This window comes from Lutra lutra, chromosome 13, assembly GCF_902655055.1.
Source record: "Lutra lutra chromosome 13, mLutLut1.2, whole genome shotgun sequence".
Lineage (NCBI taxonomy): Eukaryota > Metazoa > Chordata > Mammalia > Carnivora > Mustelidae > Lutra > Lutra lutra.
In genome coordinates, this window is record NC_062290.1 from 59,750,541 (window position 1) to 59,774,699 (window position 24,159).

At 39.7% G+C, this 24,159-nt stretch overlaps 1 protein-coding gene across 1 annotated transcript in view; it reads left to right on the top strand.

Moving 5' to 3' along the window:
• Positions 1–419: 419 nt before the first annotated feature.
• RECK (reversion inducing cysteine rich protein with kazal motifs) overlaps positions 420–24,159 on the top strand; it is a 77,496-nt gene continuing 53,756 nt past the window's right edge. The window contains exons 1-6 of the mRNA XM_047700720.1: positions 420–579; positions 13,443–13,501; positions 17,694–17,768; positions 19,009–19,045; positions 20,588–20,673; positions 22,336–22,383. Of these exons, the coding sequence (XP_047556676.1) occupies positions 480–579; positions 13,443–13,501; positions 17,694–17,768; positions 19,009–19,045; positions 20,588–20,673; positions 22,336–22,383 (405 nt within the window). The 5' untranslated portion in view covers positions 420–479. The remainder of the gene's footprint in view (positions 580–13,442; positions 13,502–17,693; positions 17,769–19,008; positions 19,046–20,587; positions 20,674–22,335; positions 22,384–24,159) is intronic.

Below are 24,159 nucleotides of genomic sequence, written 5' to 3' on the forward strand. Positions count from 1 at the left end.
ATCTGGTGAGAAAGGATATTACGAGGCTCATTGAGGGTAAAGAGAAGTGAAAGAAAGAAGTTTCTTTGGTTTAGCCTTGGACCGTGCCCTAGCTCTCAGGCGAACTTAAGAGTGTGATCCTGGCAGGTCAGTCTCCTCTGTGAGCCTCAGCGACCCCGGATGCAAAGCTCAAGAGGTGGTAAAGGTGTTGTAAGGGTCCTTCGTGATCTGACATCTTCTGATCTGGCACTTGGGGAAAGCTGTCTGCGGGACGCCTCAGCAAAAGCCAACGCACAGCTGGGCCTTAACAAAGAGACGGGGTCTCGGGAATGTTCCCGCCCCCAGCAGGTTTTGGAAACTCCCAGAGGCTGAGGGGCGGGGCTTGAGAGCGCCGCAACCAATCAGTAAAGGTCCAGGCCGCCGGGGCGGGGTTTCCGCGAGCAGCCGCGGCTGCCAGGCTGGGTCCGAGCATCCCGTGGCTCGAGACCCCCGGCCCGGACATGGCGGCGGTCCCGGCTTCCTGGCGACGTACGCTGCTGCTTCTTCTGGCCGTGGCGGGGGTAGCGGAGGTGGCAGGAGGCCTGGCCCCGGGCAGTGCGGGTGAGTAACTGCTGGGAGCAGCGGTTCGGGGCGGTCCAGGGCGGCCGCCTCAGCGCTCCAAGATGGCGCGAGGCAGGGGGCGGGGGTGCGCGCGACCCCCAGACCTGGCCCAAGTCCGGTGACCCAGGGTCGGAAGGTCCCAGGAGGCGGGAGAGGGCCCTGAGACGCGACGAGCGAGGAGCCCTCTCCACCTTCGCTTTCTCCGCTCCGAACATCTGCTGCACGGGGAACGGTGACCCGGGTTCGAGGCCTTGCCCTGTCACCCACAGGGCAGGGTCCCCGGTATCGACCCTCACCCCCACAGCGGACTCGGGTCTCTGCCAGAAGTGGTGAAATGCCTTTGCCCAGGACGGTCGCAAGGGTTGGATGGGATTTCCGAGGTGCAGCCGCCTTACCGCCGCCCTGGCCAGTTATTGTAACTTGACCCACGGTTCAGAAAGGCATACCTCAGGCGGCGAGCACTGATGGGCCCCACAGCCTACCAGGTTCAAGTATCTGAGAATGGGTCAGAGCCTGCTGAATCTAATTCTCCTGCGGTCCGCAGCGGGTGCATGGTGTGTCCAAGGCAGCGCTGGGCTCTGGCGGGAGATTAAAATCAGTAAACCCTGCTTTCTGGGGGCTGTTGAGCTTAAGGAGAGTTGTGTTCTTGCTCTTGAGGAATTAAACCAAGAATGGATAAGAAATTGTTCAGTGTTTCCCACTTTCTGGGCCTTAGGAGTTGATGCCAACTCTTGTTCCCCCCGCCGCCCCCCCCCCCCCCCCCGCCAGCTCTGTAGGAGGTGGGGTACAGCAGGACACAAGCCACTGGGATTCAAGGAATAAGTGTCCAGAGGAGATGGAAGACTGTGGGGAGGGAGGGAGAGAGATGACATCCATGAGGGTGGGAGGAAAATTGATCCCCCAGTTGCATAAACTTTATAAGATGGCTGGGGTTTATACAAGCAAAGTGGTGAAGTGCATTGCCTACAGGTAGAGACACCCAGAACAAGCAAAATCAAACCCAACAAGATTTTAAGATAGCTTACAGTGTTAAAGGTTTTGTTTGTTTGTTAAGACACTATAGTATTTAAAGAAGAGAGAGAATTGTGTTGGGAACCTGGGATTAAATAGTTAATTGTAATTGAGTTCTAAAATTTGGCTGACAGACATCAAAGGAGAGAGAGAATGAGAATATGCTGTGTATTCTTGGCTAAATCAGCTGACCTTTCTGGGCCCCATTTTTCTCATTAAGCTGATCTAAAGCACTTCCAAAGTTATGGCCCATGGAATACTAGTTATCCATTCTCATCCCACAACCACTTGATTCTGTGGAGTAATTAAGAATATTTGAACAAGTTACTTAGCCTTAGTCTTTTTGTGCATTAATATTCACATTTATTATATATAGTACCTTATGGATTTTATTGTGAGAATTAATTGAAGTAATACATGTATAAAATTTAGAATAGTGTATAATAAGCACTGAAATGTCAACTATTAAATAAGTTTGGGAAACACTGCACATTGTACCCTTCTCTTATAAATTCACAAAACATGTTAGATTCACAATAAAGGGTCCAAGGATTCCTGTAGTAAAGAACCTTATTTGCTGGGGAATGGGAAAAAGACTTCTAGAGGTATGGAGTTTCTTTTTCAATAATGAAAATGTTCTTAAATTAAGTAGTTGTGATGGTTGCACAACTCTGAATATTTTATTTATTTTTTTTTAAAGATTTTATTTATTTATTTACAGACCGAGATCACAAGTAGGCAGAGAGGCAAGCAGAGAGAGAGAGGGAGAGAGGGGGGGAAGCAGGCTCCCCGCTGAGCAGAGAGCCCGATATGGGGCTCGATCCCAGGACCCCGAGATCACCACCTGAGCCGAAGGCAGAGGCCCCAACCCACTGAGCCACCCAGGCGCCCCTGAATATTTTATTTTAAAAGCAACTGAGTTGTACACTTTTAAGGGTAAAGTTAATAGTACGTGATTGTTAATGTGTAAACTGAGGCATATTAAACATTTTAAGAGTTTATTTGAGCAAAAATTGATTTGAATCAGGTAGCACCAAACAGGAAGTGATAGGAGCTAGAGGAAAGATTTTAATAGAGAAGAGGTAGAAGCAAAGCAAGGAAATTATTTGATTGGCTGTAGCTTAGGGGGATGACTTATTGGGAAAGCCTAGGTGGCTGTTTGTGATTGGTTGTCCTTAGATTTCGATTTCTTAATCTTGAGGCATTATAGGCTTAGGTTTTGGTTTGCTTAAGAAGGCTACCAAGCTATTAAAACCACCCCAGTCTAATGGCCTCCTTGTTTAATTGATTTAACATGATTTATATCTCAATAAAAGTATTATAGAAAGAAGCTTGTTTGCTTATGAACTCTTTTTTGTTCATGATACCTAAAGGACACATTAGAAAATGCTGGTTTAGGGGCTCCTGGGTGGCTCAGTCCGTTAAGGGTCTGCCTTTGGCTCAGGTCATGATCTCAGCATCCTGGGATCAAGCCCAACATTAGGCTCCCTGCTCAGCAGAGAGTCTCCTCCTTCTCCTGCTCGCTCTCTCTCTCTCTCTCTCTCTCTCTCTCAAATAAATAAATAAATAAATAAAATTATTTATTTAAATAAAATTATTTTTTTAAATGTTAGGCTAGATAATTTCTAAAGGCCCTTCCAGCTCTAAAAATCCATGACAACATACAGTTTGCATTGTTTGAGAAAAAGAGAAATTCTGTTTGAACCAAAAGTGAGATTTGTCCCTCTATTAAGTTCTAGGAAACATTTATTGCCTGGTCCTTACATAAAGGACATTGAGTATTACAATGGACAAAAGCTTCCATTGTAAATTTGTAGAAAGTGTGGGAAAAGTTCTTCAATCCTCAATAAAAATTTAGAACAGAATATTAAATTGTATTTCAGTGAAGGCCTGGCTTTTATTCCTGATCAGACAGTCTTCTTTTTCCTCTCCAAATCTGGGTTTCCCTATATCCTCTGGTATAAGGCTTTACTTAGAAGTGTTAGCTGTTCTTAGCGATTTTTATTGCTTTTCCGGGGGGTGGAGATGAGGGAATGATATTTCTAGCTCAGTGAAGAAGGGCACACCTTCTTCATTGGAGTAATGCTACTCTTACTATCCCAGTGTACTTTCCAATCCCAGCACTGCCCTCTTCCCCATTTCTGATATTCTCTTTGAAGGATGGGATGAGACCCTATGCTGTGGTTTCAGGATCTGTGTGTCATGGCATCTGATAATAGGTCTGTTTCTATTTAAGATGTTTTGTAATGGTACAAAAAAGGGAAAGATGAAACATTAAGGGCTAAATTTCAATAAGCTGACATTTAAGGAATTATGTAATAGCCTAGAATCCTGAAAAAGAATGTAATGAATTTTAAGTTAGAAAAAGCAAACGCCTATCTGGAGGAAAGTAATAAAAAGCAGATTCTCTTCTCAAAGACTTATCTTGGCCCACATGATGGAAAGAGCTAGGATTGGGGGGCGCCTGGGTGGCTCAGTGGGTTGAAGCCTCTGCCTTCGGCTCAGGTCATGATCTCAGGGTCCTGGGATCGAGCCCCGCGTCGGGCTCTCTGCTCAGCAGGGAGCCTGCTTCCCTTCCTCTCTCTCTCTGCCTGCCTCTCTGCCTACTTGTGATCTCTGCCTGTCAAATAAATAAATAAAATATTTAAAAAAAAAAAAGAGCTAGGATTGGTGATAGACCAGATATCACAGTTTATTCTGGTATGCTGCTAAAAGTTCCTGTCTCATATCCATAGATTTAAGCAATCTCAGTAACCATACTTTTCACTGTATGCCTCTTCTAGAAGAAATTGGAATGATGTCAAGGAGGTGGTTTTTATATACTTTAAGTGTGGTTTTTATTTTTTTTAAAACATATTTTTTTAAGATTTTTTATTTATTTATTTGACAGACAGAGATCACAAGTAGGTAGAGAGGCAGGCAGAGAGAGAGAGAGAGAGGAGGAAGCAGGCTCCCTGCTGAGCAGAGAGCCCGATGCGGGGCTTGATCCCAGGACCCTGGGATCACAACCTGAGCTGAAGGCAGAGGCTTTAACCCACTGAGCCACCCAGGCACCCCTAAGTGTGGTTTTTAAAAGAGCAAAACATCCCACAGAGGTTTGTTTATTCAAAAAACCTGTATTTATTCAGTGCTTGCTCCTGTCAGGCACTATTCTAAATACAGGATTGCTGCTCTCAAGGAGCTTACATTCTACCGGAGGAGAGATAGACAATAAACAAATAAATAAAATGTGTTTTGATAGTGATAAGTAGGCTGTGAAGGAAACCAGCTGATAATAGGATTGTGTGTGTGTGTGTGTGTGTGTGTGTGTTGGGTGGTGGTGGGGGGTGGTTCTTTACACAGTGATAACAAGAGAGTCCTTTTTGGGAAGGAAAGTTCAGAAGCAAAATCTGAAGACTGAATGTCTAAGAAAAATAGGGATAGGGACCAGAAAGTGCAGAGGCCCAAAGTCAAGAAGGAACCAGTATGGTTGCAACATGGTGAGCAGGAGGGTGGGCTAGGGCTAACAGTACTGAGCCTTGCAAAAAGCCACATAAGGATTATGGATTTTATTCCTTGTGCAGAAAGAAACCAATAGACTATTGTGTAAGAGATGTAAGCTTTGATTTGTATTTTAGATCACTCTGGCTGTTGAATGAAAAAAAATTATTGTAGTGGGGTAGGAGTAACAGCAGGTCCACTGGAAGAAGCCCTCTGAAGTACTTGAAGCAGGAGATAGTGGTGATCTACAGTGAAGTGGTGGTGGAAATAAAAGAGGAGAGATTCAGGATACCACCTGAATCTGATCCCACATGGATCGGATGTGGGAAGTGAGGGAAGGAAAAAATTAAAGATTACTTGTAGGTTTTGTAGGTTTTTACCTTGAGCAGTTTATTAAAAAATGATGCCATTTACTGAAGTCTGGAAGTTGGGGAGAGGAGCATAGATTGGAGGAAGGTTGGCAGGTGAGCCAAGAAGAGCATCAAAAGTTCCGTTTTTGTATGTGTTTAAGATGGATAATAGGAATAACTGCTTAGGTCCATTTCATACCTGTCAGTAATCCATTCAGCAAATATTTGTTAAGCTGTTAATAGTGCCAGATACTGTGATAGGTGCCAGGTATAAAGGGATAAGCAAAAACAGACATGGTCTCTGCTTTCATGGGTTTATTGTTTAGTAGGAAATTCAGACATTAATTATCATATATATGTGTGTATATATATCTACATTGCTAACATTATGTGGTTGTATTAGTACATACCCATTTACATTCTAAATGTGAAGAATGTATCTGAGGAAAAATGTGATTTAGTTAAGTATATAGCATGTAATATGATGGATGTTGTAAAGCACACAGATAACATGAAGAAGATGTCAAGAAGAGTGTAATATTAAGAGAAACTTTTTGGTTATACCACTGGGTGCCAGGCCTTTTTACTTTTAGATTCCTATTTTTATAGATGGAGTCCTGCAGTGTAGAATGGACAAAGGAATTATCTAAAAATACTGGCTATTAGCCTCTTTGGGGAGGACCTTAGAAGAGTCATTTGCTTTAGTTATTTCAGCATGATGAATGTCTAGGTTATGGCTCTTTTTACCCCTTAAAGGAACAGAAACCAAGGTGGCTCAGGATTGGGCGGCTAGTCTATAGCACCTAACAGGGAAGAACATGGAAAACCAAAGGTAGGAAATTCAGCAAAGCAGACCTCAGGGACTGCTGTGGGAACTAGAAAGCAGCCAGGAGCTGAAACTGCTGTTAGAGACAGTCTCTCTGTACCTTTCATAGTTTCTCTGTGCCTCTCGCATTTCCCACTCCCCACCAATCAGCTTCCTCTTTTTACTCATCATTTCTGAGCTGCCATAAAACTTCAGCTTCCCTAGCTGCAGCCCTTCTTGACCTTATGGCTCCAGGGCCCACAATCACGTGGCCATACACTTCTGTGCCTGAATATATGATTGGGTCCAATTTATCTTTTGACTTAGGCCAAAACCTTGTATGATGTTGCTAAATTATTGATTGGTCACTGTGTGAAGTGTGATACTGAAGTGTCCCAGTGGGAGAAATACAACTTTTTTTAGTTTTTTTCTGATAAATTCATTGTATAACTAAGAAATTTTTACTTATTAACCAATGAATATCATGTTTTGAGCTGAGCAGTATGCTAAATGGATACAAGAAGTTTACAGTCAAATTGGGGATACCATAAGTACACACATGAAGTAATTAGAGAAGATTTAAATGTTAAAGTTGCCAGTTCTGACTAGACTATCAGGACTTTCAATAACCAAAAAATCAACAGGGCTTAGAGTTATTGGAGAGTTGAGGTGGGATTTAAGCCTTGAAAGATGTTCTGGATTTAGGACAGCAGCGAAAGGGCACTAAACTTTTCAGTCAGAAGGCTGTGTTCATGGCAACTGTAGGCTTTCCTTGTTAAAAAATAATAGAAGGTCAGGGAAGGTAAAGTTATAAGAAGACTTGGAAAGTTTAGAACTGGAATAGCAAGAGGCCATTGTGGGCCCTTTATTAGAAGAGTGACATCATGAAGGGTCTGTCTGGTAGTCATACCTGTAATAGAATCAGATGAATATAACTGGCTGTTCTGTCACTGTAGTACAAGGGAAGCAATGGAGAAGGATATCTGTAATTTGCCAATGATTCAGAAAAAATATGTATCTCTCTAGATAGATAGATAAAGCAGTATGATGAAACGTCAGCAATGCTGAACCCAGGTAATGAGTATATGGGTGGTCACTTCTGTTTGGCTCTTCCTTAGCTGATGATACATTTTATGTAGAAACACAGACACCACATATTTTTAAAGGAATAAATGTAACAATTGCAAGAATGTGCTTTTAAGTTGAAGATATAGTTGTCATTTAAATGTTTTAAAAGGAGCGCCTGGGTGGTTCAGTTGGTTGGGCGACTGCCTTCCGCTCAGGTCATGATCCCGGACTTCCAGGATCAAGTCCCGCATCAGGCTCCCAGCTCTTTGGGGAGTCTGCTTCTCCCTCTGACCTTCTCCTCTCTCATGCTCTCTCTCACTCATTCTCTCTCAAATAAATAAATAAAATCTTTTAAACAAACAAACAAATAAATAAATAAATGTTTTAAAAGTGTCCATTTCCGGGCTGTTTTGGAAAAAAAAAGTGATTAAAAATAAGACGAGTTTTTTTATTATTAACATGTCTTTTTTATTTAGAATGACTTTTTCTAGTATCAACTCAGATGTAGTTTTTTTCCCTCCTCAACAGTGTGGGATATATATATATTCTGTTTTAGTAATTAATTCTTTAGGAAGACATTAATTAGGGGGAATCTTTGTTTTCTTAAAAAAGAAAGCAGGAATGGCTTTTCATTAAATTGAATTATAGCTTTGAAGAGGTTTCTGTGGCAAAATTCCTTTTAACTTCAAAAATCCTATAATTCTATGAATATTTTAGTTTTAGATTAGGGTATTTGTTTTTTTAAGTGCTGGTTGGTCTTAGAAGTTGCATTTTTCCCTTGTGGCTAGAGCATGTGCTTCCTGCTAACTTGCCTATCTTTAGTACACATGTGGCCCAAACTGTTAGACCTTGATGTTTCTAATTATTGGATAATTCTGCTTGCATATTTCTAGGTTACACTAATGTCTTCTTAAAGCCAATATACATGGCTTTTAGCAATCTCTTTGGTTTTTATTAATTTTATAATTATAGACTCTTGGAATGAGGTGCAAAATATCCTTATGTCTTTAATGAGGATAACACCTGGGCTTTTTATTTTCATCATGTCAATATCAAGTTTATTTTTAACTAATTTACCTTTATCTGTTCAATTCCATTTCTTGAGAATAAGAGTTTTAAACTATTTTTCTTGAAGAACAAGAAATTAGATTAGAATCAAATTATAAAAACAAAACATTTCTAAAATTGTCTTATATAAAAACATTAGGCCTTGGAAAGTTTTTTTGCACTCTAATTGTTAAATGACCCAATTAATCCATTTTAATAGCTCTAAAAAAGACAAAGACCTTTAGTTGCTACATTAATTGCATTTGAATCCCTTCTCCCCATGTGAAGGGGAGGCATGTGAATTGATGTCTATTTGTAGACTTCTATTTCTTGAAAAATATGTACTGTTAAAGATTGTAAAAAGTTTTGTTGTTTCAAGGAAGAAAAATGTGCACCAATGTAATAATGGTTAAGGTTAAGGATATGATACGGAAAATATGATGGAACATAGGTCCCCTAGCCTGTTCATGGAGTGTGGCAGTCCTCTCAAGGGAGGAAATGTACTATTAGTGAGGAATGCTCTGTTGGGAGGGGGAAGGGAGTTATTACCAGAAGACTTTGGGCTGCCCTCTGTGATCCCATATTGTCAGAATTATCAGAAGGCTTTTAGAGGGGCGCCTGTGTGGCTCAGTCGTTGGGTGTCTGCCTTTGGCTTGGGTCATGGTCCCGAGTCCCGAGTCAGGCTCCCTGCTTGGTGGGGAGCCTGCTTCTCCCACTCCTACTCCCCCAGCTTGTGTTCTCTCTCTCTCTGTCAAATAAATGAATAAAATCTTTTTTTTTTTTTAAAAAGGGCTTTTGAAAGACTAGAAGGAAATATGTCAAAATGTCAGCATAGGTTCTGGCAAGACAGTGGGAGTATAGATCATTTTTCATCTTATTTTCCAAACTTTGGGGTTTCTTTAAAAAAAATTATTTAAAAAATTTAACTTTGGTGGTCACTACATTGTATATTTGACCTTAACTATTAAACAGGGGGAAATGGGCTTTTATATTTATATTTTTAATAAAACTTTCCATTGTTATTGGACTTTTAATTATAACACATTTTGCTTCTGTTCTAAATAGACCTTTGCTCCAAGAAACTGTTTTACAAAAGTCCCTAGGCCCAAATCAGACTCTTGTCTGCCTGGTTGTTTACTTTTTGCTAAGCTTGTGCTTATTGGGACCATATGTTATCCTGAGTTATCTTTGCTCATGATCAGCTGGATTGTTTTTGCCCTCAAATGACCTTTGTGTTAGAAGATGGTGAAAGTGGCAACTTCTTCAGCACTTCAAAAGAGCACATCATTATCACACGAGAGAGCCTTTTTTTTGGTTTGGTTTGGTTTTTCTTTTTCCTATCTGCCTTTCCCATTATAATGCATAATAAGACTGGGGACATAACAGGAATCTTAGAAGATGGGGGGAGCCTGGTGTGGCATGACAGGGAGAAGGGGTGTTTTGTTTGTTTGTTTGTTTTTGAGAAGGGGTGTTTTGAGAAAGCCTCATGAGTGATTGCCCCCCCCCCCCATACACCCTGTTTTATGGAAAACAATTTCCAGTTTGGAATTTAGAAGGCTTGTTGGTGAGATCTAAAGAGCTCTTTGTTTATTCATCTATTCATTCATTTTCCCCCAATATAGATCCTACCTTCAATCAAAAAAGCTCTGCTTTCGTCTAATTTGTGTACTGAAATTGTGTAGATTGCATTTGAAGAGATAATATTGCAAATTTATATTTTAAACCATTGTATCAGATCCAGCTGCCTGAAATGTAACGTTTTCATCTTGTCTCTTTTGACAGCCCCTGATCAATCCAACTGTATCTTTTTTCCAGTTAGGTACACTAGAATAACATCTCTCTGCTGTTTATTTCCGTAGTCCATTTATGCATTTCCTGGCCTGTAATGCTGCTTGGCAATGTTTTTCCTTTTCTCTGATTTGTTGTTTCTCAAACTGGCATTCTGAAATGTTAGTGCCATGAAAAAAATGCTGTGCTCTGAGAAGTCTGTCTACTTAGATCTCTTTTGGGGAGATTAGTAAAGTGTAAGCATATTAAAGGCTTTGTGAAGTCCTACAATAAGGAATTCTCTTTAACTTTTTAAAATTCTTCACTTCCCAGTTTGTTTGAACATGAAACGTTTTCTCCTGAGGGATAGATATTAACAACTCATGAGTAGAATACAAGTTTGAGAAACATATTTATAGTTGCCTCCTTTCTCTGTTCTCCAAAGTGACTGCTCCACACTTCCACAGTTTCGCCTCAAGCCCCCAACCCCATCTCAACTGTTTTTGTTTTCAGACCTAATCTGTGTTTCACTGAGAAAATGGAGGCTATCAACTTCCCTCATAATTTATTAGTGTCCTTATATCCTTTCCTCTTGTCTAGACTTTGTTTTACCATCAGACTATATGTAACCTGCATAAAGTCAGAGAATATAACATTTATTCACTATTGCACCCCTTGCCCCGAATTCAGTGCCTTTTCTTTTTCCTTTTCTTTTCTTTATTTCTCTTCTCTTCTCCTTCCTTCCTTCCTTCCTTTCGTTCTTTCTTAAGATTTTATTTATCTGAGAGAGAGAGAGCACATGGAGGGGCAGAGGGAGAAGGAGAAGCAGACTCCCCACCGAGAAGGCAGCCTGATGCGGAGCTCAATCCCAGGACCCTAGGATCATGACTTGAGCCAAAGGCAGACACTTAACTGACTGAGCCACCCAGGCACCTCAGTGCCTTTTCTACTTTTTTGTTTTGTTTTGTTTTTTTGTTTTTGTTTTTTAAGATTTTATTTATTTATTTGACAGACAGAGATCACAAGTAGGCAGAGAGGTAGGCAGAGAGAGAGGAAGGGAGGCAGGCTCCCTGCTGAGCGGAGAGCCTGATGCGGGGCGGGGCTCTATCCCAGAACCCTGGGATCATGACCTGAGCCGAAGGCAGAGGCTTTAACCACTGAGCCACCCAGGTGCCCCTACTTTTATTTTTTTTAATGGGATTTTTTTTTTTAAGATTTTATTTATTTATTTGACAGAGACAGAGATCACAAGTACACAGAGAGGAAGGCAGAGAGAGAGGGGAAAGCAGACTCCCTGCTGAGCAGAGAGCCCAATGTGGGGCTTGATCCCAGGACTTGGAGACCATGACCCGAGCCGAAGGCAGAGGCTTAACCCGCTGAGCCTCCCAGGCGCCCCCCCCCGCCCAGTGCTTTTTCTTAAACCCGTATCTCTTTCCAGCGATCACCTCATTTCTCCAATATTCTGTTTCAACCACAGCTGTATGTGTGGAAGTTCAGTTCTGGCACTAACCATCCAGAATTAGAGCAGACTCCACAAGTGCTGTCCACGAGACAGCACTTATCCCAGACACCAACCACACTTAGGCAGTCTCTAGGCCACCCATACTTTTGAACAACTGGCTATATAAATCCAGACTTCCCATGACCACCTCAAAATCAGTAATTCACTAGAATGATGCATAGAGCTCAGGGAAGCACTATAGTTATGATTGCAGTTTTATTATAAAGAATACAAATCAGGAGGACCAGCCGAGTGAAGAGCCACACAGGGTGAGGTCTAGGAGGAAATGCAGAGCTTCTGTGCCTTCTCCTCATGGGATCAGTGTGTATCACCTTCCTGGCACATCAGCGTCTTCACCAACTAGGAAAGATCCACTTAGCTGCAGTATCTAGTGTTCATTGGGATTTCATCACATAGACATGATTGATTGGATTGTTGGCCATATGGTTGAACTCGATCTCCATATCCAGTCTTGCTAGAGGTTGGGCTGCTGTCATGTGGCTCAAAGTCCCAATCTTCTAACCTTCTAATCAAATGGCTGGTCTTTTCTGACATACCGGCCCCTATCCTAAAATTATCTAGGTGAGACATTTGGGGGTGGGGAGTGTACCTCATTGGCATAACAAAAATATACCTCTTACTCTAGAAATTTCAAGTATTAGAGTCTTCGTCCCAGGACTCAGGGAAAAAGGCCAACTACAAATGGGGAGGGAGGATTTTTTCTTCCTTTGATCCCGCATCCTCCTGTAACCACTACTCTCTTTTTCCCTCCCATTTCTCTCTCTCTTTTTTTAAGATTTATTTATTTGAGATAAGCGTGCGCAAGCAGGGATGGACAGAAGGGGAGAGAAAGAGAGAGAACCCCAAGCAGCCTACCCACTGAGCACAGAGCACTGCTCAGGGACTCAATCGCTGAGATCAAGACCTGGGTGGAAACCAAGAGTTGGATGCTTAACTGATTGCATCACCCAGGTGCCCCTTCCCTCCTGTTTCTGCCAGACTTAATGAGAGCCATTATTTGTTGTTTATACTTCCTCACCTCTGGTTTACTACTTAATATCATCCACTTGTAGCTCCACAGAAAGTACCTTGTGAAGATTACTAAGTGGCCTCCTAACTGATAACTCCATTTCCTTTTTTTGAGTCTTCAATCTAACCTGTATGTTTTGGTACATGACACTGTTCCCTCTTCTGTAATGCTACTCTCTTGAGGCTGACCAGCCTGTCTGACTATTCCATCTCAGTGTTTTTTCTTATTTCTTCCCATGTCACAGACTTTGTGTTCTTTAGATTTGGTGCTGTGATTTCTCACTACTCACTCTCCCTAGGTAATGTCTTTCATTTCCGTATGTCTCCTTTATGTGGAGGACTTTCCACTTGGATCTTTCAGCTTGGCTTTACCTGCAATCCAGGTTTAGATTTCTGACTTTACTGCTATTCCATCTGGATGTCCTATAGGCCTTAAATTTAACATATCCAAAACAAAATTTACTACCTTTTTTTAAATCACTTAGTCATACATTGTAGATATAAGAATAGAATATAGCCTATAGGGTAATTATAAGGATTGAATGAGATAATGCTTAAAGCAAACTTAGTAAAATTCTGGTGCATAGAAAGTACATATGACAGTCTCCCTTATTAGCCTGCAAGCTTCTTGAGGGCAGGGACCATGTGCTCAGACAGCACTGTCCTTGGTTTGTAAATGTTTGTTAAGTTAAAATAATAATAATAATAATCTGTTGAATAAATATTTTTTGTAGCCATTGGATTTAGTTTAATTGTCTTGTTTATTTAATAGTGGGCAACATCTGGTGTTTATTTTTTCTCTTAGGTGCACTGTGTTGTAATCATTCAAAGGATAATCAGATGTGCCATGATGTATGTGAACAGGTAAGCTTACATAATAATTGTTGAGGTTATGTGACTGTTTATTAAGTATAGTTTTGGAGAAATCTGCTGGACAGCACCTTAACCAAGTCATCACAGTTCACATCACCAATAATGGAACAAATTAATATGTGTCTGCTGACATAATGCACTGAAATGAAGCACAGCATCTTAAGTAGCATTCCTGTCAAAAATACATAACCCAGGGGCACCTGGGTGGCTCAGTGGGTTAAAGCCTTTGCCTTCAGCTCAGGTCATGATCCCCAGGGTCCTGAGATCAAGCCCTGCATTGGGTTCTCTGCTCAGCAGGGAGCCTGACTCCCCCTCTCTCTCTGCCTGCCTCTCTGCCTACTGGTGACCTCTGTCTGTCAGATAAATAAATAAAATCTTAAAAAAAAAATACATAACCTGAATCATGAGGAAACAATAGGGCAAATCAAGATTGAGGGATATTCCTCAAAACAATAGCCAGTACTCTTCAAAGTTGTCAGGGTTAAGAAACTTGCAGATTAAAAGGAACTACAGCTATATGACAACTAAATGCAATATCCAGTCTTGGATTGGATCCTGGAGTTTTAAAAAAAAAATTGCTGTAAAGGACATTATTGGATAAATTGGTGAAATTTTAATATGAACTATAATAATAATGAATCAGTGCTATGATCCTAAATTTGGTGATTGTATTACAGTGACGTAGGATAGTGTCCTTTTTCTTGGGAGATACATGCTGGGAATTGGAATGAATGACCATGTCTGTAATGAAACCTAAAATGTTTCATCAAAATAGCAATAATATCTGTATATGTAGAGAGAGTTAAAGCAAATGTTGCAAAATGTTAATAATGAGTAACTAGATGAAGACTATGTGAGTGTCCTATACTATTCTTGAAACTTTTCTATAGGTTTGAATTTTTCTGATTGAGCCTTTTAAGTTAAGTTCCACTGAGACAGTACCTGTGCATAAAGTCTTTACTTTCTTTCATCACCTTGGTTGTGCAGTTCTGGCCTTGGCACTTGAGAACAAATGGCCTCCAGTATCTTTTTTTTTTTTCTTTTTAAAGATTTTTATTTATTTGATAGAGATCGCAAGTAGGCAGAGAGAGAGGGAAGCAGGCTCCCTGCTGAATGAAGAGCCCGATGTGGGGCTCAATCCCAGGATCCTGAGATCATGACCTGAGCTGAAGGCAGAGGCTTAACCCACTGAGCCACCCAGGCACCCTGACCTTGAGTATCTTTTGAAGAGTTTTCAATAATGTATATTTTGTTACTTCCTAGAATTTAGAGAGCTACCTAACTGGAATTAAAACTTCTCTCAAACAATGTTAGGAATTTATTTATTTATTTATAAAGATTTTATTTATTTATTTGAGAGAGAGAGAGCTCATGCATGCTTGAGCAGGAGTGGTGGGCAAGAGAGGCAGAGGGGGAGGGAGGGGCAGAGCAGATTCCTTGCTGAGTGTGGAGTATGATGGGGGGTTAGGGGCTGGACCCACAACCTGAGCTAAAACCAAGACTTAGCTGCTCAGCCAACTGAACCACCCAGGCACCCCCTCAAACAGTATTTTGAGTTTAGAAAGATTTTGCAAGACATTCTTTAATTATAAAACAAGATAGTGACTCAGCTCATGTAAGTACATAATTCATGTCAAAACACTATAGCAGATTAAGTTTTCTGCAAATGTATTGTCAGAACAACAGCTTTTTTTTTTAAAAGTAAAATCCATGCTTTTTTATGTACAGTTTTGATTATGTAACTAACACCATAATGCACCAATTTTATCAAGTCCTCCCAAATTCTCCTGTGCCACTGTGTAAACAATTCCCTCCTCTCCCCCTGGCCCCTCCCCTGGAAACCACTGATTTATTTTCTTTCCCTTTTTCAAAATGTCATATAAATGTAGCCTTTTGAATATAGCTCTGTCAGCATAATGTGTTTCAAATTCGTACATGTTATATGTGAATCCATAGTTCACTCCTATGTATGGCTGAGTTGTAGTCCATGTGGCTGGTATGCTACAGCCTGGTTACCAACTCCTCAGGGGAATGCATTCTATAGACCATCAGTTTATCCATCTAGCAGGGCATTAGGACATACAGTCATTCTGAGATTGAGGCTGGTAGGGTTGTAGGATCCAGCTTTTAAAAGCAAAAATGGGGGGCGCCTGGGTGGCTCAGTGGGTTGAGACGCTGCCTTCGGCTCAGGTCATGATCCCAGGTCCTGGGTTCGAGCCCCACATCGGGCTTTCTGCTCAGCAGGGAGCCTGCTTCCTCCTCTCTCTCTGCCTGCCTCTCTGCCTACTTGTGATTTCTCTCTGTCAAATAAATAAATAAAATCTTTAAAAAAAAATAAAAAAAAATAAAAGCAAAAATGGCTTTTAGATGGTATCATCATAAGGGAGCTGAAGCACTGCTTTCCTGACTTTGCTTATTTGGTGAATAAATCTGGCCATTTATCTTGTAGTTTCTCACAATCTGAATTATGCCATTTGCAACTCCATGGTATCATTTATTGTGTTCCCTGTCCTCTATATTGCTTAATAATTGGTAGGTAGATTTAGAGCAGAGCTATCCAATAGAGCTTTCTGCAGTGATGAAAATATTCTGTATCTGTGTGATCCACTATGGTAGCCACTAGCTACATGTGCCAAGTGAACATTTGAAATGTGTTTAAAGACAGATGAATGGATAAAGAAGATGCGGTATATATACACATACACACACAGTGGAATACTATGCAGCCATCAAAAAACCCCAAATCTTGCCATTTGCAATGACGTGGTTGGAACTAGAGGGTATTAAACTAAGTGAAATAAGTCAGTCAGAGAAAGAGAATTATCATATGATCTCTCTGAGGAATTTGAGAGGCAGGGTGGGGGTTTTGGGGGAAAGGGAGGGAAAAGTGAAACATGATGGGACCAGGGAGGGAGACAAACCATTAGAGACTCTTAATCTCAGGAAACAAACTGAGGGTTGCTGGAGGGTAGCAGGGTGAGAGGGATAGGGTGGTTGGATGACGGACATTGGGGGAGGTGTGTGCTATGGTGAGCACTATGAATTGTGTAAGACTGATGATTCACAGACCTGTACCCCTGAAACAAATAATACATTATATGTTAACTTTAAAAAATTTTAAAGTTAAAAAAAAAGAATGTGTTTAAAGAGGTCGAGGAGAAAGAGGAAAAGTTTGGGAAACTGAATTTTAAATTTTATTTAATCATAATTGATTTAAGGTTAAATTTAGATAGCCACACATGGCTAATAGTAACCTAACGAGACAGGTCCAGAGGCTTGATCAGATTCAGGTTAGGTTTTGCTTTATTTTGGTTTTGTTTGTTAGTTCAGCAGGTCTTACTCATAATGTTATTTTGTCTGATTGCTTCTTGTAATTAACATTATAGTCATTATTGATAATTGCCTAAATGTATAATTCACTAATGGTTGCAAAATGGTGATATTCTAGCTCTTGTCACGTATTAACTATAGTTGGTAGTTTGGGAGAAAAATGGCTACTAGATCTAACTGGAGATAAATCCTTTTTCATTGCCCTTAGCATTCATGGATTTCACAGTCTTGACTATTTGTAGGTAACCATGAAGTTCTATCCCATATATAATGGCTTATAATTTACTGAGACATCAAATTGTAATTGCAGTAATTAAAATTCTAGTTGGAAAAGAGCCACCAGTTAGCCTGGTGAGTGAACTGGTCACCTCCTCAGCATCTTTATTAAAAATGGCTTTGTCTCTATTTAATGCTATTTTATGGAAGTTTATGCCATAATGCTATTCACAGACTTGTTCTTCATTAAGAAGGGTATGACATAATCTGTTTTACATTGTTGTCAGTTGACTAACAGCGGTTTATAGAACAGTTTAGAATAAACTTATCTTTTTTTCTTTTCTGTTTTCTTCTTTTTCTCCTTTGTCCTCTAACAGATTTGGTAGCATGGTTTTTTCCATTTTTGGTCGTTAGAAAAGGTCTAGACTTGCATATATGGACTTTCTTGATTATTTGCCAAACTCACTAACTGTTTAAGAGATGTTACCTCATCTTAATTTAGATCTTTCCAAAGGTTTCCCATTTATAAAAGGAAGTTGGAAAATAGACAACTGATAAGTATAGAGGACAACAAATTTTACATCTTCTTATTTCTTCCAGAAAAATGCCACAAAAACTTTTTTTTTTTTCCAAATAGATATTCTCCTCAAAAAGTGAATCCCGACTAAAGCATCTGTTACAGCGAGCCCCAGATTATTGCCCTGAAACAATGGTAGGTTTTGTTTAACTTAAAGCTTTTGTCTAAATGAAGCCATCTAATGAGTTAACTTCTAGATTCAGGAAAATTTTCAAAATGATTTAGGTTTGTGACCGGATTAAAATGTTAGATTTAACTAGGTATTTTAAAAAGATCGTCATACAAATTGCTAGGCAGAATATTATCTTTCATCTTTTGTTATTTATCCTATGATGTAGGTATAAAAATAATACTAAATATAAATGTATTACAGTCTTTAAATTTCATTATAACCTTTTATCTGGAATTTGGAATTTTACTTATTATTTTGATAATGTTATTAGATATTGTTACTAGATAATGTTATTAGCTAACGTTATTTTGATGATAATATGAAAACCATAATAACTATATCTTATATTTATTTTGAATTTGAAAAGTTAAATTTGGGATAAGGGGAAATGTGTGACTTCTCATTATTCCTATCTTCCCAATTTTTGGTGTATTGTAGATATATTGCTTGCATGTCTGAATCATGTAACTTAAAATCTTTACAGTGCTTGGTCCATCCTCAGTATTCAGAACACTGGTGGGCCAGGCTACGGAATATGAACTTACATGAGGCAGACTTTTTAGATATGGTGACTTGCATTATGTGAGGGGCGAAAACTTGATCAAAAAATTCTGACAGTTACATTTACTTTTACTTGCTCTATAGACACTTTTGTCTTTGTGGTTAGAAACAGTGATTCCAATAAGCATCCTGAGTACCCAGACTCATCATTAGTACTCTTAGATGGGAAGATAGCGAGCAATTTTTTTTTTTTTAAAGATTTTTTTTTTTTAATTTATTTATTTGAGAGAGAGACAGTGAGAGAGAGCATGAGCGAGGAGAAGGTCAGAGAGAGAAGCAGACTCCCCATGGAGCTGGGAGCCCGATGCGGGACTCGATCCCGGGACTCCCGGATCATGACCTGAGCCGAAGGCAGTCGTCCAACCAACTGAGCCACCCAGGCGTCCCTTTTTTTTTTTTTTTTTTTAAAGATTTTTTTTTTTAAATTTATTTATTTGAGAGAGAGACAGTGAGAGAGTGAGCAATATTTTTGCATCTCAGTTTTATTTTTTCTTCCTTCAATAGCTGCTTGATACTCATATAGTCTTAGAACACTGATTACATAGAGACAAACATAATCAAATTAGCTGTACATAATTTCTGTATAAATTGTCATATTTAGGAACTGGTTATATAAAAGCTTTTTGGTGATTACAATTTTAGGTTGAAATTTGGAGTTGTATGAATTCATCTTTGCCAGGTAAGCAAAGAAGTGTAACATTTATTTAGCACTTTATCTTTAAAAACTTATTTTGTGGTTGTAAAATCTGTGTCATAGTCCTGTAATGTAATGTATCCCCTTGAATTCCTATCTTCTCTTTCTTGTAGTCACCCAAATTTTCGAATGTATAGTTTATTCTCATTCAATCATTGACTGTACTCTTGTCTCTACTTCTTCCATTCTAGTGAAACGGGTCTTTGAAAGAGCCATAGGATCTCACGATACTTAAAATCATACGGACTTTTCTCAGTACTTACTCCCTTTGACTGCCCTGCAGCACCTGGTACTGTGACTGCTACATCCTTATGACTCTACCTTGGCCTCATGCATGACCTTATCCTCTCCTGCCTTCCCTCTCCACTCCCCTCCCCCCATTAAAGACCTTGGTTTTTTGTGTGTGTGGTCCTCTTCTCTTTTCTCTCCACACTTACCTGGTAATTGCTTTCCTTCCCAGAACTGTTAACTAATCAGCCCCGGGAAGACAGCCTTCAAATCTAAGTTGTACTCACAACTTCTAGACATAGCACCAGGATGGATCTCTGCATCCTGGTAACATCTGAAGTATAAATTTAAAACCAAACTCATAGGGGTGCCTGGGTGTCTCAATGGGTTAAGCCTTGCCTTCAGTTCAGGTCATGATCTCCGGGTCCTGGGATCGAGCCCCACATTGGGCTCTCTGCTTGGCAGGGAGCCTGCTTCCCCCTCTCCCTCTGCCTGCCTCTCTACCTACTTGTGATCTCTCTGTTTGTCAAATAAATAAATAAAATCTTAAAAACAAAAACAAAAACAAAACTCATAAATGCCCGTCTTGTGAATGACACTGGACTGGAATCTCTCAAGTTATCTTTGATTGCTTTTTCTTTTTAGCCCCATTGACTCTGTCCAAGGACAGAGTCAATGGGGCTTTTATTTATTTATTTGACAGAGATCACAAGTAGGCAGAGAGGCAAGTAGGCAGAGAGGCAGGCAGAGAGAGAGGCGGGGAAGCAGGCTCCCTGCCAAGTGGAGAACCCGATATGGGGCTCCATCCCAGGACCCTGGGATTATGACCAGAGCCAAAAGCAGAGGTTTTAACCCACTGAGCCACCCAGGCACCCCACTATTTTGAATGTAATAATCCTTATGCCCTTTTTTGTTTACATATTAAGTTAAATTGGAAGCTTTGCCTCAGATTCACAGTTGTAAAGTGAGGAGGCCTCTTCTTGCTTTCCTTAACCTATGTGTCCTCTAGAGACACTGTCTACCCAAGAGTAAGAATGATCTAAAGAGAGTTTAGGGTGGGCAGAGAGAAAAGAAAAAACAAAGCACCTGATGACTATGTTGTGGGGGCTCTGAGAAGACTGACAGCATTGCAAGTAATGGTGGGAGGAGGGCCTTAATAATTTTGAGGCCCTGCTGTCTCAGCTAGTTTTCCTATGGACACCTGCTTTGACTTTTAGTGAGATCCACGAACCAGTTTGGCATGCCATTTATGTTTGTTACTGCTTATGACCAAAACATTTGAATATTTTGTTTTTTAAGGTGTCTTTAAGAAGTCTGATGGCTGGGTTGGCTTAGGCTGCTGTGAACTGGCTATTACCTTGGAGTGTCGACAGGCATGCAAGCAGGTAATACTGGGCAGTCAGACTCATAAACTGCGTGGCATACAGTGTGAGTATTAGCTGTGTGTATGTCTTGGACTTTGCCCACTTCATACCTTTGGAGAGGTGACCCATAAAAGCTGCCAGTTTAATATTTCTTATGTAGACCACTTCCTTTTAGACTTGCTGCTTTCTCAGTTGTGGCTGCTGCTTGTAAGACCTTCAGCCTTTTCTTATTCTTTCTTCTCTTAGCCATACAAGAGAGAAGAAGGAATATTATAGGAACTGAAGCCTTTTGTACTCTGCCTGTGGTGATACTTAGTCCATGCTGAGTGACTACAAATGGTTGTATAAGTTTAGAGTATGCTTGGATGAGAGCAGATGACTCAGTTGGCTTATTTAGCTTTCATCTTCCCTTCTCTCTTTTATCATGGGTTTATCCTGATCATGTTCTTATATCCCTTCTCTGCTCCTAAGGTGAGCACGACTCCAGCAGTGAACTATGACTTCTCTTTGATTGGATAGATCTCTGGTCCAATTCAAGTTAGGCCCCTGAGCTCTTCCTCACTGTGTGTATTTTCACACAGTGAAATTTCACTGTGTGTGGTTTCTCAGAGTGCTGTGGAAAAACTGGTCTCCTAGCTGCTCATACTCCCAATTGGTGAGAGTAGACGTAACTGGGAAATTTAGGTGGACTGGAAACCACAGCTCGAAAGCCTTCTCTTATTTTCTTCTTTTAATGAGTGGTCTCTGGACCAGAGTCCATGAGACATGGTGGCACCTTTACTTTCATTCAGACCACTGTACTATTTAGCCTGAGCAAAGCTCACTGAGCAGCACACAGCCTAGCAATCTGCTGCTCTGCTCCAGCAGATGAAGCTGAAGTTGCAGTTGAGATGAAGCTGAGTTGCAGAGGATTTGAACTATAATGGGTCTAGGGGGACACAAAGAGAATTACATAAAAACAACTTTTTTTAATTGCCTGGCATAACCTTTCCCTCTTTAGTTGCCCCGTCCATTACATGTGGATCTTTTCTGAGGAGATTGACTCATAAATCAGTATGAGAATTTAGAATATAGGGGCGCCTGGGTGGCTCAGTGGGTTAAAGCCTCTGCCTTCGGCTCAGGTCATGATCCCAGGGTCCTGGGATCAAGCCCGCATCGGGCTCTCTACTCAGCGGGGAACCTGCTTCCTCCTCTCTCTCTGCCTGTCTCTCTGCCTACTTGTGATCTTTGTCTGTCAAATAAGTAAATAAAATCTTTAAAAAAAAAAAAAAGAAAGAAAGAATTTAGAATATAAAGGGTTAAAGAAGAAGCAGAATATAAATGCCCTGGCAGAGCTTCACAAGAAAATTTGCCACAGAGTGAAATTCAACTAAGAAAAAAGTTATCTGATTTACATTTCCTTCAAAATCATCTAGTTTCTGAAATAACAAAAGAACCCTGTTATTATGTGAGATTAAAGCCATAAAAGAGTGAAGTTTTAGCATATCAGGGAGGTTCTGGGGCTGATATTTGTTTTAAAGAACGTGCCTGAAATTTGTTTGTTGTATTTTGTGAACTTTTAAGTATTGGAGCGTAAGATTTTCCTTATATCATACCAGCAAGTAACATACTAATGTATGTTCTTTTTGTTCTGTATTGAATAGCATGTGTAATAAATTAATGGAGAAATTTGTTATCTTTTAGGCATCTTCAAAAAATGATATTTCCAAAGTTTGCAGAAAAGAATACGAGGTATGCATTTTACTTAACAAATTTGGATAGATAATTCAAATATTATCAGAATCAATAAAACCATTAAAATTTAAAAATGAATTCATTCTTGCATTAAACTGCCTTTTACTTTACCTTGTTTAGAAATGTCATGACATTAATCGACTTGTTGAAATTGAACATTAATTTTAAAGAAATGCCCTATTAGCTATACATGAGTTAAGAAAATAAAATCTTAAAGTTAAAAGAAATTTTTTTTAAGAAATGCCTATATCACATAGATGCTTTAACCTATACTGTATTCATAATAGCAACTGATTGTATCCAAGTTTGTACAGTAGTTTTTCTTAGGTTCCATGTCCTTTTTTACCTCTTTTCCTATACATTGACCCATCCAGGTATCCATCTTTATAAACTATCTCTAATTGAAAGAAACAAAATCACACTGCTAGTGTGAATAGCTTCAAACTTTGCTAGCTCTTGCATTTGGAGGAAAAAGTACTAAATTACAAAGTCTGAATTAAATCTGAAGGACTCTTGTCTCCCAGTGGTGGTATTTCCAGCACGTGTATCTAGATGGGTGGTTCCTAAGGCAGGCGTAGAGGAGGTATTTCACATCATGCAAATACTTACAGATGATTGTCCCTGATGTGAAAAAGCTCCTCACTGTACTACTTTCTTCAATTTTTAGAACTCCATTGTTAAATGTGACATAATTGTTCTTCATAGCATTAAGACCATGCAGTTAAGGGTACTTACATGCATATGCCTCATTCATCATTTTTACCTATTAACATTGGGATTCCTTTGCTTGTAATAGTCTGTATTCTCTTAGAAAAGAAAGAACAGTTCTCTTAATACCTTCTAGATTATCGTTCTACCTTTTTTTTCTTTTCTCGATGCCTATAATTATATCTCTTGATTAATGTTTTTAAATTGGAAAAATCTTAATTTTTCTTTTGTCCCTTTGTACTATTTGCTAAGTTATATCTGTTTCTCTGAACACATTTCCAGAATAACAGCAACTCTTCTCTGTTCTTATTAAAAGGAGCCTTGCTGCAAAGAAATAAAAGATCTTTCTTTTTTTTTCCTTATCTCTCTACCTTTGAAATAACTAGTTTTAGTTTCTCTTGAACAAAGTGGCTAACTGTGATAATTCCTTCTTTTCTCCCACATGATGTCTGACACTGTCCATCTCCTGTAGCCTGTCCTCCATTATTTTAGTGTGCTTCCTTCTCTTGTCTGGATTTCTGCATTGCCCTAGGAAGTCTGCCAGTATGTGTTGATGAAGGACGGGACAGGAAAGGTAAGAGAGATAAACACTGTCCTATGAGAGAAATACTAAGGATAGTTTACTTTTCCCAGTCTGTCCTCCCTTATTGGCCTAGAATTAAGCAACTGTTTTCCAAAAATCTATATGCCAAGGGGGTTCTTTTACATATATATGTAAAAATACATATGTAAAATACATATACGTAGTATGATATACATGAAAAATTTACATATGTAATATAAATCTGTTAAAAACTGACTCTATAAATTATTCAAGATAATTCAAGGCTCAATTTGATTTCTTATGTATTACTTAGAAATAAAAGAACACTTGAATGCCGAAGGAGGGTTCTGCAGTATAAACCCCAAATAACATTCACTCTCACGATTGTTGAAGTCTAGTCCAAAGACTATGACTATTTGTTAAGAAATGAATAGGGTAAATACAGTGTAATGCAAGCTATTTTAACTGTACTGGTTGTTTATCTACAAAATATAATTTATAAAACTAGGCTTTCAGTATCT